The 18,975-nt window shown below is 35.9% G+C and overlaps 2 protein-coding genes across 2 annotated transcripts in view; both read right to left on the bottom strand.

Annotated features, from left to right (window-relative positions):
- The window catches only part of slc23a1 (solute carrier family 23 member 1), a 21,274-nt gene extending 16,702 nt beyond the window's left edge, over positions 1-4,572 (bottom strand). Inside the window, exons 1-4 of the mRNA XM_016545126.1 lie at positions 4,465-4,572; positions 1,486-1,656; positions 1,231-1,388; positions 1,030-1,118 (exon numbers count right to left, since the gene is read on the bottom strand). Coding sequence (XP_016400612.1) covers positions 1,030-1,118; positions 1,231-1,388; positions 1,486-1,656; positions 4,465-4,497 — 451 coding nt within the window. The 5' untranslated portion in view covers positions 4,498-4,572. The remainder of the gene's footprint in view (positions 1-1,029; positions 1,119-1,230; positions 1,389-1,485; positions 1,657-4,464) is intronic.
- A 3,013-nt stretch (positions 4,573-7,585) lies between these two features.
- Positions 7,586-18,975, bottom strand: part of LOC107733487 (prefoldin subunit 1) — a 20,868-nt gene continuing 9,478 nt past the window's right edge. The window contains exon 4 of the mRNA XM_016545119.1: positions 7,586-8,037. Within this exon, the coding sequence (XP_016400605.1) occupies positions 7,954-8,037 (84 nt within the window). The 3' untranslated portion in view covers positions 7,586-7,953. The remainder of the gene's footprint in view (positions 8,038-18,975) is intronic.

The raw sequence follows: 18,975 nt of genomic DNA, 5'->3' as shown, positions 1-18,975 counted from the left end.
GTTCTCTCCTGTATCAGTAGCCAATGAGCTCGCTGCTCAACATTCAAATATATGACTAGTGCTTGCCGTAGCAGTTGCAGATTGCTTCAGAAACCCTTCAGCTCCACCTGCTCCACCTGTATAGATCTGCTACGAGGTGATTCATGTATGCTATATGGGGGTTATTTCATATTTGCAGCATTTGCAGCAGCAATATTTCTTACATGCTCACAACAGCATGTTGTGGATGTATTAGCAGTAGCGCGCAGCGGAGCAGATGTATTCCGCCAAGACCAGATACATTAACATTGTCATGTACATTACCATGCCAATCCCTCTGAGAGTTGTCATGACAGAAATAGGGTTTTAAACTATATTTTCCATGTGCATCATGAAGATGAATTAAGCCATTTCACTTTTCCTTTTTTTTTTTTTTTAACATGGCATATTAAAATATCTCAAAGCCCCTTCGGTTTCAATTTGTTTTAGTCTTACTGTTTTGGAGGTTTTGGGTCTATGTAATTCTAGATTTGTTGCAGGGAGCTTTGTAAACATTGTTTCAGTAACCACAGCTAGATAAGTTAGTATAGTTGTTAGTATAGTTATACAGGGGCTATATTACAGAAACATCTTAACTTAGAATATTATCCTATCTGCTTAGTAACAAAATCTTAAAGGTGTAGTTCACCCCAAAACAGTTGACGGTAACCATTGCCTTCCATAATAGAAAAAAAATATTATGGAAGTCAATGGCTACCATATCAACTGTTTAGTTACCAACATTCTACAAAATATATTCTTTTGTGTTCAACAGAAGAAAGAAACTCAGGTTTAGATGAGATTAGGTGAGTAAACGATGACAGAATTTTCATTTTTGAGTAAACTATATCTGTAAGTCAAGCATTAAGCATAGAAGTTTCAGTAATATAGCCTCTGAGGAGTTAACCATAGAAACAGTATCAGACAAAATACAAAAACAAAATGAAAAAGAGAGTATTGGTTTGTGCAAGATGGAATACATCTGAAATGATCTAGAGTGTAACACTGTACCTTCAGGAGGACATTTCCATTTGTCCAGCCTCAGAATTGCCTGAGCAGGGATGAGAAAGGCAAAAGCACTTGCCTGGAACAAAGGCAACCTGAATATGGGGTATAAAAAAAAATAAAAAATAAATAAAAAAAAAAATATATATATATATTGTGAGTACTAATCACATATTTCCATACCAAAGCACACATTAAATAACTCACCTGACACCAAATGTAGTCTGTATGAGCGTAGTGATCCCCACACAGGTGAAGATGGTGCCCACTAACTGGCTGACAGTGTACTGGTCCTGCCCCACACACATGGCTTCAGCCAATAGGAATGGTACAGCAATAGTTCCACTGAAGCATGTTAGGTAGTGCTGGAGATCCAGAGGCAGAACATACAGATATAGGTTTAGAAGGGATGGGGATGTTGGGAGAGTCAGACTAGGAGAGAGTATGAGAATAGAAGTGTACCTGCAGTCCCAGCAACACACACAGATACCAAGGCGGGACGTCCTCGATTCTGTAGATCATATCAAATCCTGCAGGCTGATTCAGACTCCCATCAGACGTCTTGGCAACGTCAGCAGGCATCTCCTGTACCTCTGTACCATCTGCTGGCACAACTCTATCTGAAGGTGGGAGCTAATGGACAATATTTAAAAGAATAAGTATAATGGAGAATTAATACAAACACACATGATTCATGCATGACGATATTATTTGTGTGCACATCAGTTGATGAAGTCCATTAAAACATGTATTGTAATACAATAAATGTTTTACAAGGTTAAATATTAAATCAGTTTATTTAATAAAAGACATTTGCATATGCCTGTACAGCCAGCCATGGAATTTTAATTTATAAAATATTTATAAAATAATTCAAATTCAAATTCAAACTTAAAACAAATTTGGATAAAATAGTATATATGTATACTACTAAAACTAAAATTGAAATAAAAATAAATTTAAGCTAAATAGAACAATTAAAAACACATATACACACAACAGCACAATATGAAATTATGAAAATAAAAGCTACTTCAAAATATTAATAAATACTACAATCATAATATATATATATATATATATAATTTATTTTTCAATAAAATAGGAAAATGTATCTGTGTCCATGAATGATTTGTTTCATCACAGCATATATTTTGCTAAAAATAATTGTCAATTTGAACATTTTAAAACTTGCATCTTTCGATTTTTCATAGAAGCCAAGTTCAAAAGTTGCCAAGTTACTCTCTCATTTAGTATTTATAATTTATTTAATATTTAACAACAGATAATGTATCTAACTGCAAAAGACAGCAAACTGACTCTACATAGTAAGCACAAGTCTAGGATATTAAATATGAACAGCCAAACTAAAACAAACGTAAATCTTTAATATGGAATTCTTTTAAGAAAATGCTTTGAAAGTGCTCAGTTATGCGGTGACTCAGAAAAAGACCAGGGTCGACTTGATATAGTTTGGCACTGGCCCTGTTTTCTGCAGGGTAGACATTTCCTTGATACGCGTGACACGTTAAGTGCTCAATAAAGTGTTAAACTAGTTTCAAAAGAGATAACATGGATAAAAACATGAACATCACGATTCATCATTAAGTAACCAGACAGTATAAGTTATGTGATTATAAACAACATTATGCAGGTGCTACTCCAATCAAATACTGCACACATTGTATCAAAGCTCACTGACAACAGAGCTGAAAATTAGCTTTATAAGGTCACCAAAGGGATGGTCAGGACAAACTTTGCTATTATATATATATATATATATATATGTGTGTGTGTGTGTGTGTTCAACATTTTACATACACTTTACATACACATGCAAAATGTTAATTATATGACCAAAATAAGAGGGATCACACAAAATGCATGTTATTTTTTATTTAGTACAGACCTTAATAAGATATTTCACATGAAAGACATTTATGTTCCCTTGTTTGTCCTGAACAGTTAAACTTCCTGCTGTTCTTCAGAAACAATCCTTCAGGTCCCACAAATTCTTTGGTTTCCCAGCATTTTTTGCATATTTGAACCCTTTCCAACAATGACTGTATGATTTTGAGATTGATCTTTTCACACTGAGGGACTCATATGCAACTATTACAAAAGGTTCAAACGCTCACTGATGCTCCAGAAGGAAACACGATGAGCCTGGGGTGTAAACTTCTGAACAGAATGAAGATGTGTACATTTTTCTTATTTTGCCTAAATATTTTTTTTTTTCCCATTTAGTACTGCCCTTCAGAGGCTACATAAGATACGTACATGCTTCCCAGAAGACAAAATAAGTTCAATTTACCCTGATCTTCATATTCTTAATGCATTGTGTTTCCTTCTGGAGCATCAGTGAGCGTTTGAACTTAAATTCAACTATTATTTTGTCCTTTGGACTATATGTAAACATCTTTTATGTGAAATATCTTAATCAGGTCAGTACTAAATAAATAATAACCCAGATTTTGTATGTTTGTATATATATATATATATATGTATATATATACACATACATACTGTACAAAATCTGTGTCATACATTATACATGAACATGATTTTGTATTAAAATAATTTATCTTGGGTAATTTATTTTGAACCAAAAATGTGATTTCTTCCATCAAACCACATATTTCCAACAAAATAACTGTAAAGAATTGTTCATTTGAAAATGTTAAATTACATAAAGAAAAAGTGACATCATTTCAGTTTTCAGAGAAGCCAAGTTCAAAAGTTGGCAAGTTACCGTCTAATTTAGCATTAATAATTGACTTAATATTTAACTACAGATAATGTATCTAACTACAAAAGACAGCAAAAGTTAACATAAAAGGTGGTTGAAGAAAACTTTGAGGGAAAAATTGTAGCAAATACAAAAGTGATGGAAAAAGTTTTTTTTTTTTTAATAAAAGTACAGTGTAACCCAATTTAGTATTTTGAGTAAATGTAAACAAATATATAACAATGTATAATAAATAATGAGTATCATTGACTGACTCATATTGCCAAAGAGCAAAATTACTTAGCAAGGACAAATTAAGTCTTATTGAGTGTAAAGAAAAAATATTTACCTACCACTCATAACTTCTTGGTGTATCTTGGACACTGAGCTAACAGTTCTAAATAATCTGGCACAATACTTTGCACCTCATATTTGACACATCTGTGCACATCCATTAGACAAAGGCCTAAATGTTTTGTTTGCATGGTTCAAATTAGTAAAAACTCAAGAAAAGAATATCTAGACATTTTCCTCAAAGACAGAGACACAGCAAAATCTAGTAATAAAGAAAACAGCTGAGATTTCCTTGAGATGTCATTACAAATCCTCCAACAAACGCTTGCTGTTCTTACTCTCTTAGAGATAAACATCTGCAGTGTGACCCAAATCAGTGTTTTCATTCACAATGACTCTACACTTTATAGATATTTTACCTTAAGCTCCTCTGCAGTTCCTGACTGATTCATTGGCCCTTGAAGGATTTGCTTGGCTCTGTGCTGCTGTCTCCCAGAGGCCACGTGAGACCCGAGACCCGGCTGGACGCAGAGCGCTGGATTTATGGGAGAGCGAGAGACAGAAGGGGACCAGATTAGACAGGTTAATAATCTGCCCTTGGTCCTGGACTTTACTCCCCCTGTCTGTGCTCATCAAAAGGCCGACAGTGTGAACACAACAGGAGCTGTGTTCATGAAGCAATGGGACGTCTCATTTGGATGTGAACCACAGGGCCCTTAAAAACAGAACATTATTCTTCAGGGCAAAGACTTTTAAACGGTTATCTAATAGACACTTATCTTAAAACTTTAAAGTAATCATCTTCTTCTTTAGAAGTGTGTGGTCTATAGCAAAAAAAAAAGTGAACTGCATTGTTATAGCTGTTAAAGAGCATCAAAATTAGGCAAGATAACCCCTCCTGCAGTCCCCGGTGTGTCCAGTAAATGGACCTCGGTAGATCCATAGCTAATAACTAGCAGTACAAACCTTAGGTGCAAACTTTCCACTGTACTCTTGGACGCACCCACATTGCAATAACGAACACGTGATTTCACATGGTTCACACCTAGAGGTGACAGATCTGTGGAAGTTTCTATTCACTTCTGTGGCCAGTAGAGAGCGCTACACACCAACTACTGAATCAATGGCTCTTCATCTGTGTGAACCTGTGAATTAGAGCTGATATAGGCCTAGTTGATCTGCATCTAATATTTTGCCATTAAAACCAGACAGGGTGGCCAGGATCTTTGTAATAACGACCCAGTGTACATTATCCACTTAGCCTAGAACACAGATACTTACCTGATAAATCTATAAATGGAAATTTATATTTTTCTGAGATATATTCTGAGTTATATTATTCTGAGTAACTTGTCTAAGAAATTGGTTGCATTTGACCGCGAAATAGCGTGACTGACCGATTAGGCCTACTCCACACAGAACTATGTAATAATAAATTAAACTAAAAACCTATTGGTACTTATTATAAGTAACGTTACCACAGTTATAATAAAACTACAAAGGGTTTTTTGCAAAATATCAAATATTTCAAGGATTAAATAGCTTACAAGACTTTCACAAAGGCCTTCACAAAATGGTTTGATTTCAGTCCAACTAACACGTTTACATGAGATTTTAAACATAACATGCTGATATGGTTAATGACAGCTATACTACTAAAATCAATTTAATCAAATTATTCCAACTGAAAGAAAAATGAAAGGCATCCACCTCATTCTTCAACGGAAGTAAGCGTTTTCTGTGAATGTGCGAGACTTCCGGTTCATCAGCCGCCGTAGGGAAATGTCGAGAAGAATAACAGTAAAGCGCAGTAAACTGTTTGCACTACAAACCAGTGTGTTCATGATTAAGTAAAAAAATTAAAATAATATGTAAGACACACCAATTTGTAATGTCAAGCAGCAAAACAAGCTGTTTTGTACAGCTAAAAATAGCTGGAAGCAGATGACACCGGAAGCCATAGCCATACAATTTACAAATGGATGCGCTCACTCTTACGGAAGGTAATATAGAAGGTGGATATAGAAATATTTATATATATTAAAAAAAATAATAATAAAAATGACAAAAGCACATAAAAAAAAATCAAAAAATCTGAAAATCTAAAAATGTAATTGAAAATACTAACAGAAACTACAATTGTATATAAATAATACTAAAATAGCACTAATAAAAAGACAAACTATTGCTTTAGTCTGACTGAAGACAAACTTAAGCTGCACATAAATGCACTTAATATACATACTATACAACGCTTAAAGGTGGGGTAAGTGATTTCTGGTAGCCAATGTTGATATTTCAAATCACCAAAACAAACACGCCCCTTCCCCAAAAGGGTGTCGCCCCTATTTTGATAGCTCCGCCCCACACATACGTACGCAACCCAGGCAACAATTATGGCATTATCTGCTGTGCCAGCCGGCCGAGGGTATGATGTCATCAATAAATGAAAGCAATGTGTGTTACTATGGTAATGCAGGTCGAATGTGTTTTGGTAGTACTGTGTGTTTTAACGTGCATATATTGTGTTTTAACAGCATATGTTAGTTCTGTGAAACAAAGCAAAACCAATGTCTCGAAATCACCTATCGAGAAGAAACAAAGCAACCTCGGCGTCCAATCGCAGGCCTTCCCGCTCCTTGAGTTCTCTCCAGCGCTGGAAAGCTGATCCGATATTTACACGGGTCCTACTTCTTGCCTTATCGTAAGCCTTCTTTTGTTCCGCAGACATTTTCCTCTTTTGTTTTTTATCCGCCATCTCTATCTCTCTGTCGTCGCTCGGCTCGGCTAATGTCCGTCTTCTGCACTGAGCGCTCTCTCCTCCACATCATGAGTAGACACGCCCCTTACTGCTGATTGGCTACAAGTTTGTTTTGGTACTCGGCCCGACTCAGTTTTCTAAAGCGTTTTTGAAAAAATACATACCCCACATTTAATATATACATATTTTTCAGCAGAATGCTGCGACTGACTGATCAAAATGAAGTAGTCAAGAGCGCCATGTAAACATTAGGTCCAAACACTGATCCAAAACTAAAACCTCATTGGGTGTCATAACAATGACCTCATCAATTACAAATCTTCACATTTAGAAAGATTCTCTATTCCTTTATTTATGCAATTCATTGTCTTCTGAGGAAGTAGGATATCAAGCAGACACACATCTGCATCATGAATGAATGAGACGCAGGCTGGCACACAGGAAAGACACAGGAAAGGCTGTCTGGAGAAGATTTAAGCAGAAGTCTGGGGAAATTCTCTTTTCCAGTTTCAAGGCTGTTGCCCGAAAAACAAATGTTCACAGGTTTATGCAATAAATTTCTCTCGGAGACCAGCCTAGGATCAGAAGAACACAAGAAAGGAGACACAGAGACGAGACGAGGGGGGAAAGAGGATGCCCAGAGGGACTGACAGGAAACCAGTGACGTAGAGGCACAAACACAAACAGCAATCCCCAAAACACACAGCAATGAAGTACCAAGTCATTCAGATCATATCTAAATTACCGTCTGCGGCCTCTATGACACACATACACACAGATTTGTCTTTAAACAGTCACCTTTATTACCATGTTAACACCTGCTTACATAAAAAATGTTTTGTATGATTACAAAACCATAGAAAAAAAGAACAGTCGAACAAAACAATAACTTAAAAAGACTTACAGAATACTCAGGTGTCAGAGATCACACAAATCAGTATTAGACAGACGGTCAACAGTACATTCATTTTTAACTATTAACCTAAATAAACTTCCTGTGTTCAGCTGACAAATGACTCCCACTAGCTCGGCGGTCATGAGTATTCTCGAATACATGCAAAAGCATGTTCAAACTAAGGGCACGGTGTACAAAGGTGATGGAGAAGATATTTTTTTGTGTGTGTGTGTGGATGGGTGTGAGCGCGTTTTACTGGGCCCTCCTGGACATCAGCATCTCTCTGATGTTGTCCTCTGCATCTTTAACACTGCGCTCCAGGTACGTCTTCTTTTGCTGTGGAGAAAACAAAGGGAAAAGACAAAAACAGGTCGGTTATAACTTCAAGTTCGGAAACATCAGAAGGCTTTTTCTGTCTGAACACACCCTTTTACTCCCCAAACTGCGTGACAGAGCTGTTAAAATTCTTTGTGATAAGATAAGATGATCTTTTTTTGGATTGTATTCAAAGACGTCTTAACAAGAATTAAACTTTGATTGCTCGGGTTGAATAAGGTTAAAGGTTTCGGAATGTCTAAATATGAAAAACCTTTCCTTTTTCAGTCAGATAATTTCTGACTGTTAAAGCAAAGGTGCTGCATGCTAGAGAAAGTGTAAATGGATTGTTACGCGACACCTGGTTAGTGGCAGAGATACTGCCATTTATTATTCTTGATCCAGCGCAAAGGTTTTTTTATACCTTACATCACAATTTCACAAAAGTGTGCTGGATTGTGCTTCTATGTGGTTGTAGGTCGAAACATGTGGCTTGTGGGCCAACATCTCTGTAATGATTAAAGTATAGGCATGTGTTTACATCTGTAACCAAGCATTACTGCACATTAGCTCACTGCTGTCTGGGAACCCCACCCTTCCTCCACCCCCCCTCGGTCACACACGACTAGCTTAACATCTCTAGATTCTCAAAACCCAAGATATGATGATAACTTTAAAGTGAAAGTTCACCCAAAAACTAAAATTCTGCATCAATTAGGGTTGTGCCGATAGACGATAGTATCGTGTATCGACGATAGTCAGAGATATCGCTTGTGGCTAATGCCACTGACGATAACAAGACGATTATTATTATTAGAATTATTATTATTATCAGATTAGTAATACTATCTAATTAATATTAGGGCTTATTTTTTCCATTATATTTCGTTTTCCGCGTTTTAACAGTGTTGCACGTTATAACCAATCACACACGATTATGTTATGCTTATGAATGCAACGGCCAATCAGAGGCGTTCAGATGAGTCATTGTTGAAACAGCGGAGTTTCGTTGTTCAGCGCGCGCTGACTGAATTCTGACTCGCAAATTCTTTCATCATAAACAACAAAGTGCAGATGTACGTGTGATGTAAGTATAAGAGATTTATTCATCATACAGTGTAGATAGCTTCACTGATTTTAACGGGAGTGTATTTTAAAGTGCATAAACTCGCGCTAGACTGAGCTTGTGATGATGTTCTTTGGTAATGTAAATGTTCTTTGCTCGTTTTCTGTAGCTGCTTTTGAATAACTGAGGAAATATAAGCATTCTAATTAGTAACTTACAATATTTATATTGAATTGTTATCATGTTAAATACAAATTCAGTCACATTAAAAAGGCTGTTTTTAGCCTTACGCTGGAGTCGGTTGACTTTCCAGCAATGAAACTAAGTGAATAAATAATTAAATAAATTAGCACGATAATATAGTGTATTGGCGATCTCACAGGCTGACGATAGGACGATATGAAAATTGAGCATATCGCCCAACACTAGTATCAATTACTCATCCTTATGGTGTTCCAAACCTGTAAGACTTCGAAAAACAAATGAAGATGTTTCTAATGAGATTATTCAAGAGATTTCGGTCCTGTCATTGACAGTTTGTTCAATCAACAATTGGACAGTTCAATACGTTTTTTTACAAGAGATTGTAAAAGTAGGTTTTTAGGTGCAGTTACATTTACTAATGTTTGGTGAATTTTCGAAATCCAGTCATTTCAAAAGGATTCCACGTGATCTTGAATTTTGTGTGAGAATGAAAGCTCTCTCCACACAGATTTCGCAACTGGTTCTATTTGGATACGTGGATTCGCTGAGTTAACCAATGCAAAGCTGCTTGGTTTGAAAGTGACTTCTGTGTTTTGCCTGTGAAAAGGTCAGTTTATTTGTCAGTAGTGTAGCGATGTATGAAACACAGCTCACACAAAAGTCACACCAAACAGCTAACTTTTGGTCAACGTGATTCTGCACGACCCACTTAACTCAATGCAAAAACTTTCATCCACACACGAAATTCCCAATGCTTTTGATTCCTATTGAAATGGAAGGAATTCACCCGTATAAACTCACCAAACAATGGTAAATGTGACTGCACCTTAACATGTAAACTAACTTTTGTAGTTTAGTACTTTCATAGAACTAAACTGAATTATTTTTACGTTCGTATTAAGATTTTTAGAAAAGTTACTTGTACATATAACAGTGTTGCATTGTGGGTGTCTTGAGTTCGAATCCCGGCTCGAGGACCTTTCCCGATCCCACCACCCTTTCTCTCCCACTTCACTTCCTGTATACTCTACACTGTCCTATCTTAATAAAGGCAAAATGCCCAAAATAAATCTTTAAAAAAAAAAGTTACTTTTGTAGGTATGGTTGATGACCCATTTTTAGTGTTAAGGTATGGTTACATTTGCTGTTGTTTGGCCAATTTTTATGGGCGTAATCCAGTAATTTCAATAGGAATCCACGCAATCACGAATTGCATGCAAGGATGAATGAATTCTCCACACAGATTTTGCAATGTGGATTCACATTGACCAACAGAAAGTTGCTTGGTTTGAAAATGACTTCAGTGTGAGATGCTTCCTAAATTGGCATGGTATTGATAATACAGACCTTTTTGGCCCTTGAAATGAAGTGATTGTGTTTTAAATTTGTCGATTAAACTGTGCAATTCATATGGAAAATTTTTACAATCCCCTTTCTGAAGTGGTTTTGGAGGAATGGATTTTCAATGGAGGGACAGAAATCTCCTAAGTTTCATTTAAAAAGATGAATTACTACGGTGGCCGAGAGAGCTCAACGCGCTGCAAACAGAAAAAACACTTGCAAATTAAGAAAATATCTTCATCAATTTGACAACACATGCGCTGCAAATGCTCACAACACAACCAAATAAAGAAACGCGCTGCAAAAACAGAAACGCGCTGCAAATAGGCTACTCACAGCACAAACAAATAAAGAAACGCACTGCAAATGCTCACAACATAACCAAATAAAGAAACGCGCTGCAAATACAACACAACCAAATAAAGAAATGCGCTGCAAATACAGAAACGCGCCGCAAATGCTCACAACACAACCAAATAAAGAAACACGCGGCAAATGCTCACAACACAACCAAATAAAGAAACACGCGGCAAATGCTCACAACACAATCAAATAAAGAAACACGCGGCAAATGCTCACAACACAATCAAATAAAGAAACACGCGGCAAATGCTCACAACACAATCAAATAAAGAAACACGCGGCAAATGCTCACAACACAATCAAATAAAGAAACGCGCTGCACATAGGCACAGACCACATCGGAAATGTTTAAGGGAACCGCAAAGTGACGAACATGGCTGGGACATATTTATCAATGTTTGCTCTGAAAGATGAGATTTTTGTTTATTTTAACATCCTGATCAAATGCTTCCTTTGCTTCTTCTTTTTTGGGGGGGAAATTATTAGCCCAAATAAGCTGATGAAATACACAATTACTGTAACTGTGAAAGCATGTAAGCTGGCTAACTTACTTTACAACTTCCCTTACAAAAATTATCCATATGGTTTTAACATTAAACTTAATTAATTAATAAATACATTTATTATGTAAAAAATAAAAACAAAAAATGGTTACTATAGTTAAACCATGGTAACCACAAATTAACCATGGATATACAACACTAACCATAGTTTAACCATGGTATTTGTACAACTGTGGTTCTACAAATGGTAATCAATACAAAAAATATTTTTGGGTTTTGATTGCATTGTCTTGTTTTCCTAGTAACAGGCACACATGTTGATTATTGCATGAAAAGAGAGGTATTTGGTTGCGCTTTTATTCATGCAAACATATTTTCCATTCAACTATGCCAAATGTGTCACAAATAAGCAAAACAAGGACGCGGAATGAGACGAATTTTCCGAACTCTGTCCTATAAAGAGCAAGAGCCAATTGTTCATTAAAGAGAAGGTTTATTTTTGGAACCACGTCCGGCCTGTTTACGTACAAAGCTGCTTGTGTATTTTTGGATTTTTGTACGTGCGTTTGTAGATGCAGATGATACAGGTTATCAACATGCCTGTTTTGTGATAAGTCTGCATGGCATAAGGAGGAGGGACATTTTCTCTGAGCAAGCATGATAAGAGATACGACAACAATTGATATCAGCTTGCCCATACCTCCCCACAGAAAAAACAGGTATTTATAGGTCACAGTGCTTGGAAAAACAGAGAAAAGGTCATGAAAATATTTCAGAGGGCAGAAAATTACACAGGAGGGAAAACAATGTCCAACAGGGGTGCACAGAATGTTGCATTACCCTCTCCATCAATCTGACAGAGTTGGACGGGTGGCATCAAAAAGACAATGTTAACTACTAACATTCAAATGTCTGGGGTGAGAGAAGCCTTTTATGCTCAACAAGGCCATATTTATTGATCAAATATATAATAAAAACTGTAATATTGTGAAATATTATTACAAATTAAAAATAACAGTTTTTATATTTGAAGATATTTAAAAATGCAATTTATCTTTGTGATTGGAAAGCTGAATTTTCAGCAGTCATTCCTCCAGACTTTACTGTCAAATGATCCTTCAGAAATCATTATGCGGAGTTGGTGCTCAAAAACATTTCTCATTATTATCAATGTTGAAAACAGTTGTGCAGCCCAATATGTTTGTTACACGTGAAAACACAAAGCATGGCCTGTTCAGTTTGATTCCTGAGCAAATGAGTTGTTTCTTTTAATAAATCATTCAAAAAGACTATTGGTTTGAATCAGCCTAACGAATCCTTCATGGACTGAACTCACTGTTCAGAGTCAGCTGCTGCACTGAAGATAAACATTTATTCCAGTGGTTTATTTACTGATTTATCTTGTTTGTGTTTTGGGTGGGGCAGGTATGCTATAAAAAGAGCACTGGAGCGTGAGCTGAACAAATGAAGGGGAATCCTCTTCCCTGTATGCTCTGTGAATCATATGCAAAAGAAAAGAAGCTTCAGATACACATGGAAAATTCAGCAGAAGACTGTTTGTGTTGACTACTATTATATCCGTGTTTAGGCAAGCTGAAACTAGCTGTTAAGTGCAGGAACAGAAACGATCCTAACTAAGCGCCGTTTGCCTCCTACACAGCTCGACAGAGCCGTGTGTAAAACAATCAATCTTTTGACTCCATGAATGTCCTGCTTGGTATATTGTATGTGTGTGTCCTTCTCCGTTTTGGACATCTCCACTGAGCTCTCGTCTATGAAATAGAACCATTTATTGATAATTCTGTCAAAAAAAGTCACACTAAAAATACTGCACAAATTTGCTTTGTGGTTACCAGTAAGTTACCTCAACATATATTGGTAACTTACTGGTAACAACATTTTAAATGGTTTTAAATCAAATTTTCAAAAAAAAAATAAAAAAATTACTGTCAAATATATATATATTTTTTTTTTATTAATAATGTACATTAGGGTGTTTTGTGTTAAATTTCTTTATTTTTAATTCTTTATTTCTAATTTGTTATTTAGTTAATGTTTATTGCATTATTTGTGTATTGCCTAGATGGTGTTTTGTCTTTGTGGGTATGTCGCTGTGTATGTTTATACATGAGTACTGATCATGTGTTATGGACAGGCCAATTCTGTTTGCATCTGTATTATTATGGTCATTATCAGTACATTTTTAGGCACAAAGAAGATTTTAGTAGTTTAAGGAGATTACATAATGGTATATAAACATATCACTTTTTTATTAATATGATATCATGAAATATACTGTTGTATCAATATAATATAATTTATATATATATATATAAGCTGTAAAATACATGCATCATACCACCACATAATACCTGTAACACTGTCTCCGTATTTTTTGCAGTGAATTTCTGACAACCAAAAATTATTGTAATTTTAACTGTGAAAGACGGTAAAAATGCAACAGTATAAACTTTTGTTTAATGGTAAGTTCTCTCACTATATACAGGTAACATTTGAGAGTAAAATACTTTTAAATGTAGAATTTATGGGAAAAAAACAATGCATATTATCTTTTACACTGAAAACTTGTCAACTGACATTTCTAAAATTCCCTGTGACACTTCACACGTTTTTTTTTTAAATATTTGTGTGTCTTACAGTTTTGTATGTTTCTTACGCTATGTATGTTAGGGTTTTATTTTACAACTTGTATTAAAGGGGTCATATGATGCTGCTAAAAAGAACATTATTTTGTGTATTTGGTGTAATGAAATGTGTTTATGCAGTTTAAAGTTAAAAAAACACATTATTTTCCACATACTGTACATTATTGTTTCTCCTCTATGCAAAGAGAAAGGAAAAAATGAAATCGCATCATATGACCCCTTTAATTAAAGTTTTTATGCATCATTTTAGTGTTTTGTATTTGTGTATATGACACTGTGCATGTTCTTTATATTAGTATTTACCTATTTACCAATTATTTTGATTCTTCATGTGTCTTTCTCTTTTCCATTTCTGTTATTATTTATGATTTTCAGTATATTTTAAAAAATTTTAGTAGAAGTGTGGTCTGGTAGAGAATTTTTAAATTCTTTAGAAAATTACAGGTTGTTCTGTAAATATGCGTAGATGTTTACTGTATTTTTTACATAATTATTCTGGCATCTGTAAATTTACCACAATACTTTTTACAGTGCAATTTTACAGCATACACAGGCAAAACTTGATTTCTGAATTCAGTTGTGGCACTTAAAATAATCTCAACATTAACAATGGAATAATAAAAGTCATTAGGAACAAAAAACGTAATTAATTAAACCCTAAATGGTCAGTCAAAATAACAAAAGCATACAAGATCAATCAATGCACCAAATTCAGGACTAAACCGGTTATCATCAAAGATATGAGCCAAGCCGTTAATGGGGGATTCCCCTTTGCCCAAACATGTTGTGTTATGGAAACACTATTTTCCATGCGGATAATGATACCTCAGAAGACTGACCTTCCCAGAACAATGCGGAAGAAGGCACAAAGAGAGGTCTTGTGGCTCTCTCTTCTGCGGTTCGCTCTGAATCGGGCTCCAGAAGCCTTCATTGTTGTGGCCTGAATGGATCCTCTCATGGGAGTGAGGGCCGCCCACAGTGACTTCTGTCAGAGCACAGATGACAGGGCAGATAGTCTGCGCAGACACCGCCGTAAAAGAGCCCTTTGTTGTTGCCGGCTTAGGAGTGCCACTGAAACAGGAACTTTAGCTGTATCTGGTGCTTTGGCCTTGAATGCAGCAAAGATAAACTGTAGTTTTGATGTTTTGTTGTTATTATGATAATTACAGGAACACCTACAGAAAAATGGAGGGGTGAGGAATCCATGAATTTCAGTGGCGACAGTGTGGTGGACATGGCAAATGACAAGGCAAAGTCCCCTCTCAGCATTTGGGTTTTTATAGTCCAATAAAAATTCATGCTTCCTTTTATGTTTACACAGTTTCCAGGTTACAAGCATCAATAACCTCAAGCTATAAACAAGCAACCAAACCCCCCAATATATTGCCATTGAGAGTTTCGGGTCAGTTGACCCAGTGTTATATAATGTTAGTTAATCTAGCTGGCTAACATAGATGAGGTTTTGTCGGAACTGCAAAAATGCATCAATAAGCATCAATAAGAATGTCTTAAAAACTACAAATCAATCAGTTTTCATAAACACGTGACAGTCTATTTACATTATGTCCGTGTAATTTATTTATTTATTTTCTTTGAAAGAAATTAATGCATTTATTTAGCAAGGATGCAGTAAGTTGATCAAAAGTGACAGTAAAGGCTTGATAAATTTCAAATAAATGCTGTTCTTGTAAACTTTGTATTCATCAAGAACACTGAAAAAATACATCACTGTTTTCCACATTAATATTAATAATGAATATTTCTTGAGCAGCAAAATACTGAAATATTAAATATATAATAAATAAATATTAAATATTAAATAACACAAAATGTTTTTAGCATTGATAACAAGAAATAATTTATTAAGGAACATGTGACACTTAAGACTGGAGTAATTGCTGCTGAAAATTCAGATTGGCCATCACAGGAATAAATTAAATATTAAAATATAAAACAGTTATTTTAAATTGTAGTAAATTTTGATTTTATTACTATTTACTATAATTTTGATCAAATAAATGCAGTCATGGCGAGTATAGGACTCTTCTTTCAAAAACATTAAAAGATTTTACCAACCGCAAACATTTGAACGGTGGTATATTTTTGATAGACAGACAAACAAACAAAATCCTAATATTAAATTTTAAAAAAAAATTTAATTTTGATTTTAAAAATCAATCTTTCTTTTGTGGTGGGGCCAGTCCAAATTTTGGACTGAAGAGATGTATTACACACAATTATTTCATCTCATATTTGTTTTATTTTCATACTGTCCAATATTTCTCTTCCAAATTCTTTGAGCATGCACTAAAAAAAACGTACCTGCCAAATTTGACAGGCATTCTTAAAAAGAAAGTATAATTCTGTGCCACTGCCAAGATCAAGGGTGCAAAGTCAAATGAGAGGCAGCACAGCGGGTGTGAGGAGACCCATCACGCGTCTCAAAGAAGATGTGGGCATGAAAGTGCCATGTAAGGACATTTGTCCCATGCACTGACACCCAAGCCATGCAACTAAATCTGCAGCATCTCCATCCCGCTGCCTTTGGAGTATTAATAACAAGCTTCTCCCATCTTTCACTGCAAATGCAGCAAACAATACCCCGGTGAGACTCAGGGAATGGGGCTGACAGATCCATAACAGCCCAGTCAACAGGTTTTCTCACACGCTTCACAACAGAACTTGGAATGTCTGAGAAGTGACGTACTGTATTCGGTCGGTTACCAGCCAGTCCAAATTTTGGACTGAAGAGATGTATTACACACAATTATTTCATCTCATATTTGTTTTATTTTCATACTGTCCAATATTTCTCTTCCAAATTCTTTGAGCATGCACTAAAAAAAACGTACCTGCCAAATTTGACAGGCATTCTTAAAAAGAAAGTATAATTCTGTGCCACTGCCAAGATCAAGGGTGCAAAGTCAAATGAGAGGCAGCACAGCGGGTGTGAGGAGACCCATCACGCGTCTCAAAGAAGATGTGGGCATGAAAGTGCCATGTAAGGACATTTGTCCCATGCACTGACACCCAAGCCATGCAACTAAATCTGCAGCATCTCCATCCCGCTGCCTTTGGAGTATTAATAACAAGCTTCTCCCATCTTTCACTGCAAATGCAGCAAACAATACCCCGGTGAGACTCAGGGAATGGGGCTGACAGATCCATAACAGCCCAGTCAACAGGTTTTCTCACACGCTTCACAACAGAACTTGGAATGTCTGAGAAGTGACGTACTGTATTCGGTCGGCTACCAACGCTGTGTGAATTGGCCTTAAAACAACTGATTATGACGTTTGGACAAGCAGAAAACGTGTGTCTGGGGCAGCATTCACAAAAATCTTCTTCTTAAAGAATACATTTTTTAAAGATAATCTGGAAAACACAGAAGCTCAAACGTTGTTCTAGCATGTGACGCACACAAGCTTCTGTATTTACCACGTGTGATTCGCTTTATGTATAAGTGTCAATCATTGTTTATGCAAATGAAAGAGTAAATTAAATATAAGCAATTGTGTCTCTTTACAAGATTTGGATTCATATAGATTCATATAAACAACTTGATTCATATAGATTCATTTTTGTGTGCCTTTATGATCTATTGTGTGTTTTAATTACCTGGACTTTTAATGGCGGGACAGAAGCTTCTCAGGTTTAATTCGTTAAGTCTTATGGGTTTAGAACAACATGAGGGTGATTAATGATAATTTACTGATATGATATGCATTACATGTGGCTAGTGTTATGGTACATTCACACGGGGCGTCGGAGTCGATGCTTGACGGAGTGTGTTTCTGAAATTTGGTGCTGACGAGATTGTCATAGTACCAACAGCCAATCACATTACTTTTCTGGTGTTGCATGAACGCAATTGGCTAGCGTCTGCACTACGATATTTGCTTAAAGCGATCTGATTGGCCGACACCTGCGTTGGCGCTTAATAAGTTTTTCAACTTCTGCCACAAGCAACGCCAGTGGTGCGACGCATGACATCACCCATTGAAACTAAATGAGAAGCGTTAATGCTGATGCCCTGTGTGAATGCACCATTGTAATTCTTATTATTTGAAATGCAATAAATTAAACATCTTACTTTAAGAAAATTCTGATAATGCTGATGCCCTGTGTGAATGCACCATTGTAATTCTTATTATTTGAAATGCAATAAATTAATTAAACATCTTACTTTTCAAGAAAATTCTGACATTAATTACTCACCCTAATGTCATTCCAAACCCGTAAGACCTTCACTCATCTTCAGAACACAAATTAAGATATTTTTTATGGAATCTAAGAGCTCTCTGACCCTCCATAGACAGCAAGGATATTACCACGATCAACGCACAGAAACGTAGCAAAGACATCGGTAAAATAACCCATGTGACATCAGGAGTTCAACCGTAATTTTACGAAGCTACGAGAACACTTTTTGTGCGCAAAGAAAACAATAATAACATAATTGATCAAAGTAATGAGCGTTGTTTACTTTCAACATGCGCGCGCTTTTGCTGAACGTAATCAGAGTTGTTTACGTTCAGTAGACAGTGTGCGCATGCTGAACGTGAACAATGCTCATTATGTTGATTACATTCGGGGTACTCTTCAACATGGCGGAAGACGGTAACTCTGGGAGAATTATTGCTGAATAAATTATGTTTTTATTGTTTTCTTTGCGCACAAAAAGTATTCTCATAGCTTTGTAAAATTAAGGTTGAACCCCTCAAGTCACATGGACTATTTTACTGATGTTCTTGCTACATTTCTGTGCGTTGATTGTGGTAATATCCTTGCTGTCTATGGAGGGTCAGAGAGCTCT

The sequence above is a fragment of the Sinocyclocheilus rhinocerous genome, unplaced genomic scaffold (assembly GCF_001515625.1).
Source record: "Sinocyclocheilus rhinocerous isolate Xijiao unplaced genomic scaffold, SAMN03320098_v1.1 scaffold69, whole genome shotgun sequence".
Taxonomy (NCBI): domain Eukaryota; kingdom Metazoa; phylum Chordata; class Actinopteri; order Cypriniformes; family Cyprinidae; genus Sinocyclocheilus; species Sinocyclocheilus rhinocerous.
The sequence above is the reverse complement of the archived record's forward strand: the minus strand, read 5'-3'. Positions and strand labels throughout refer to the sequence as shown.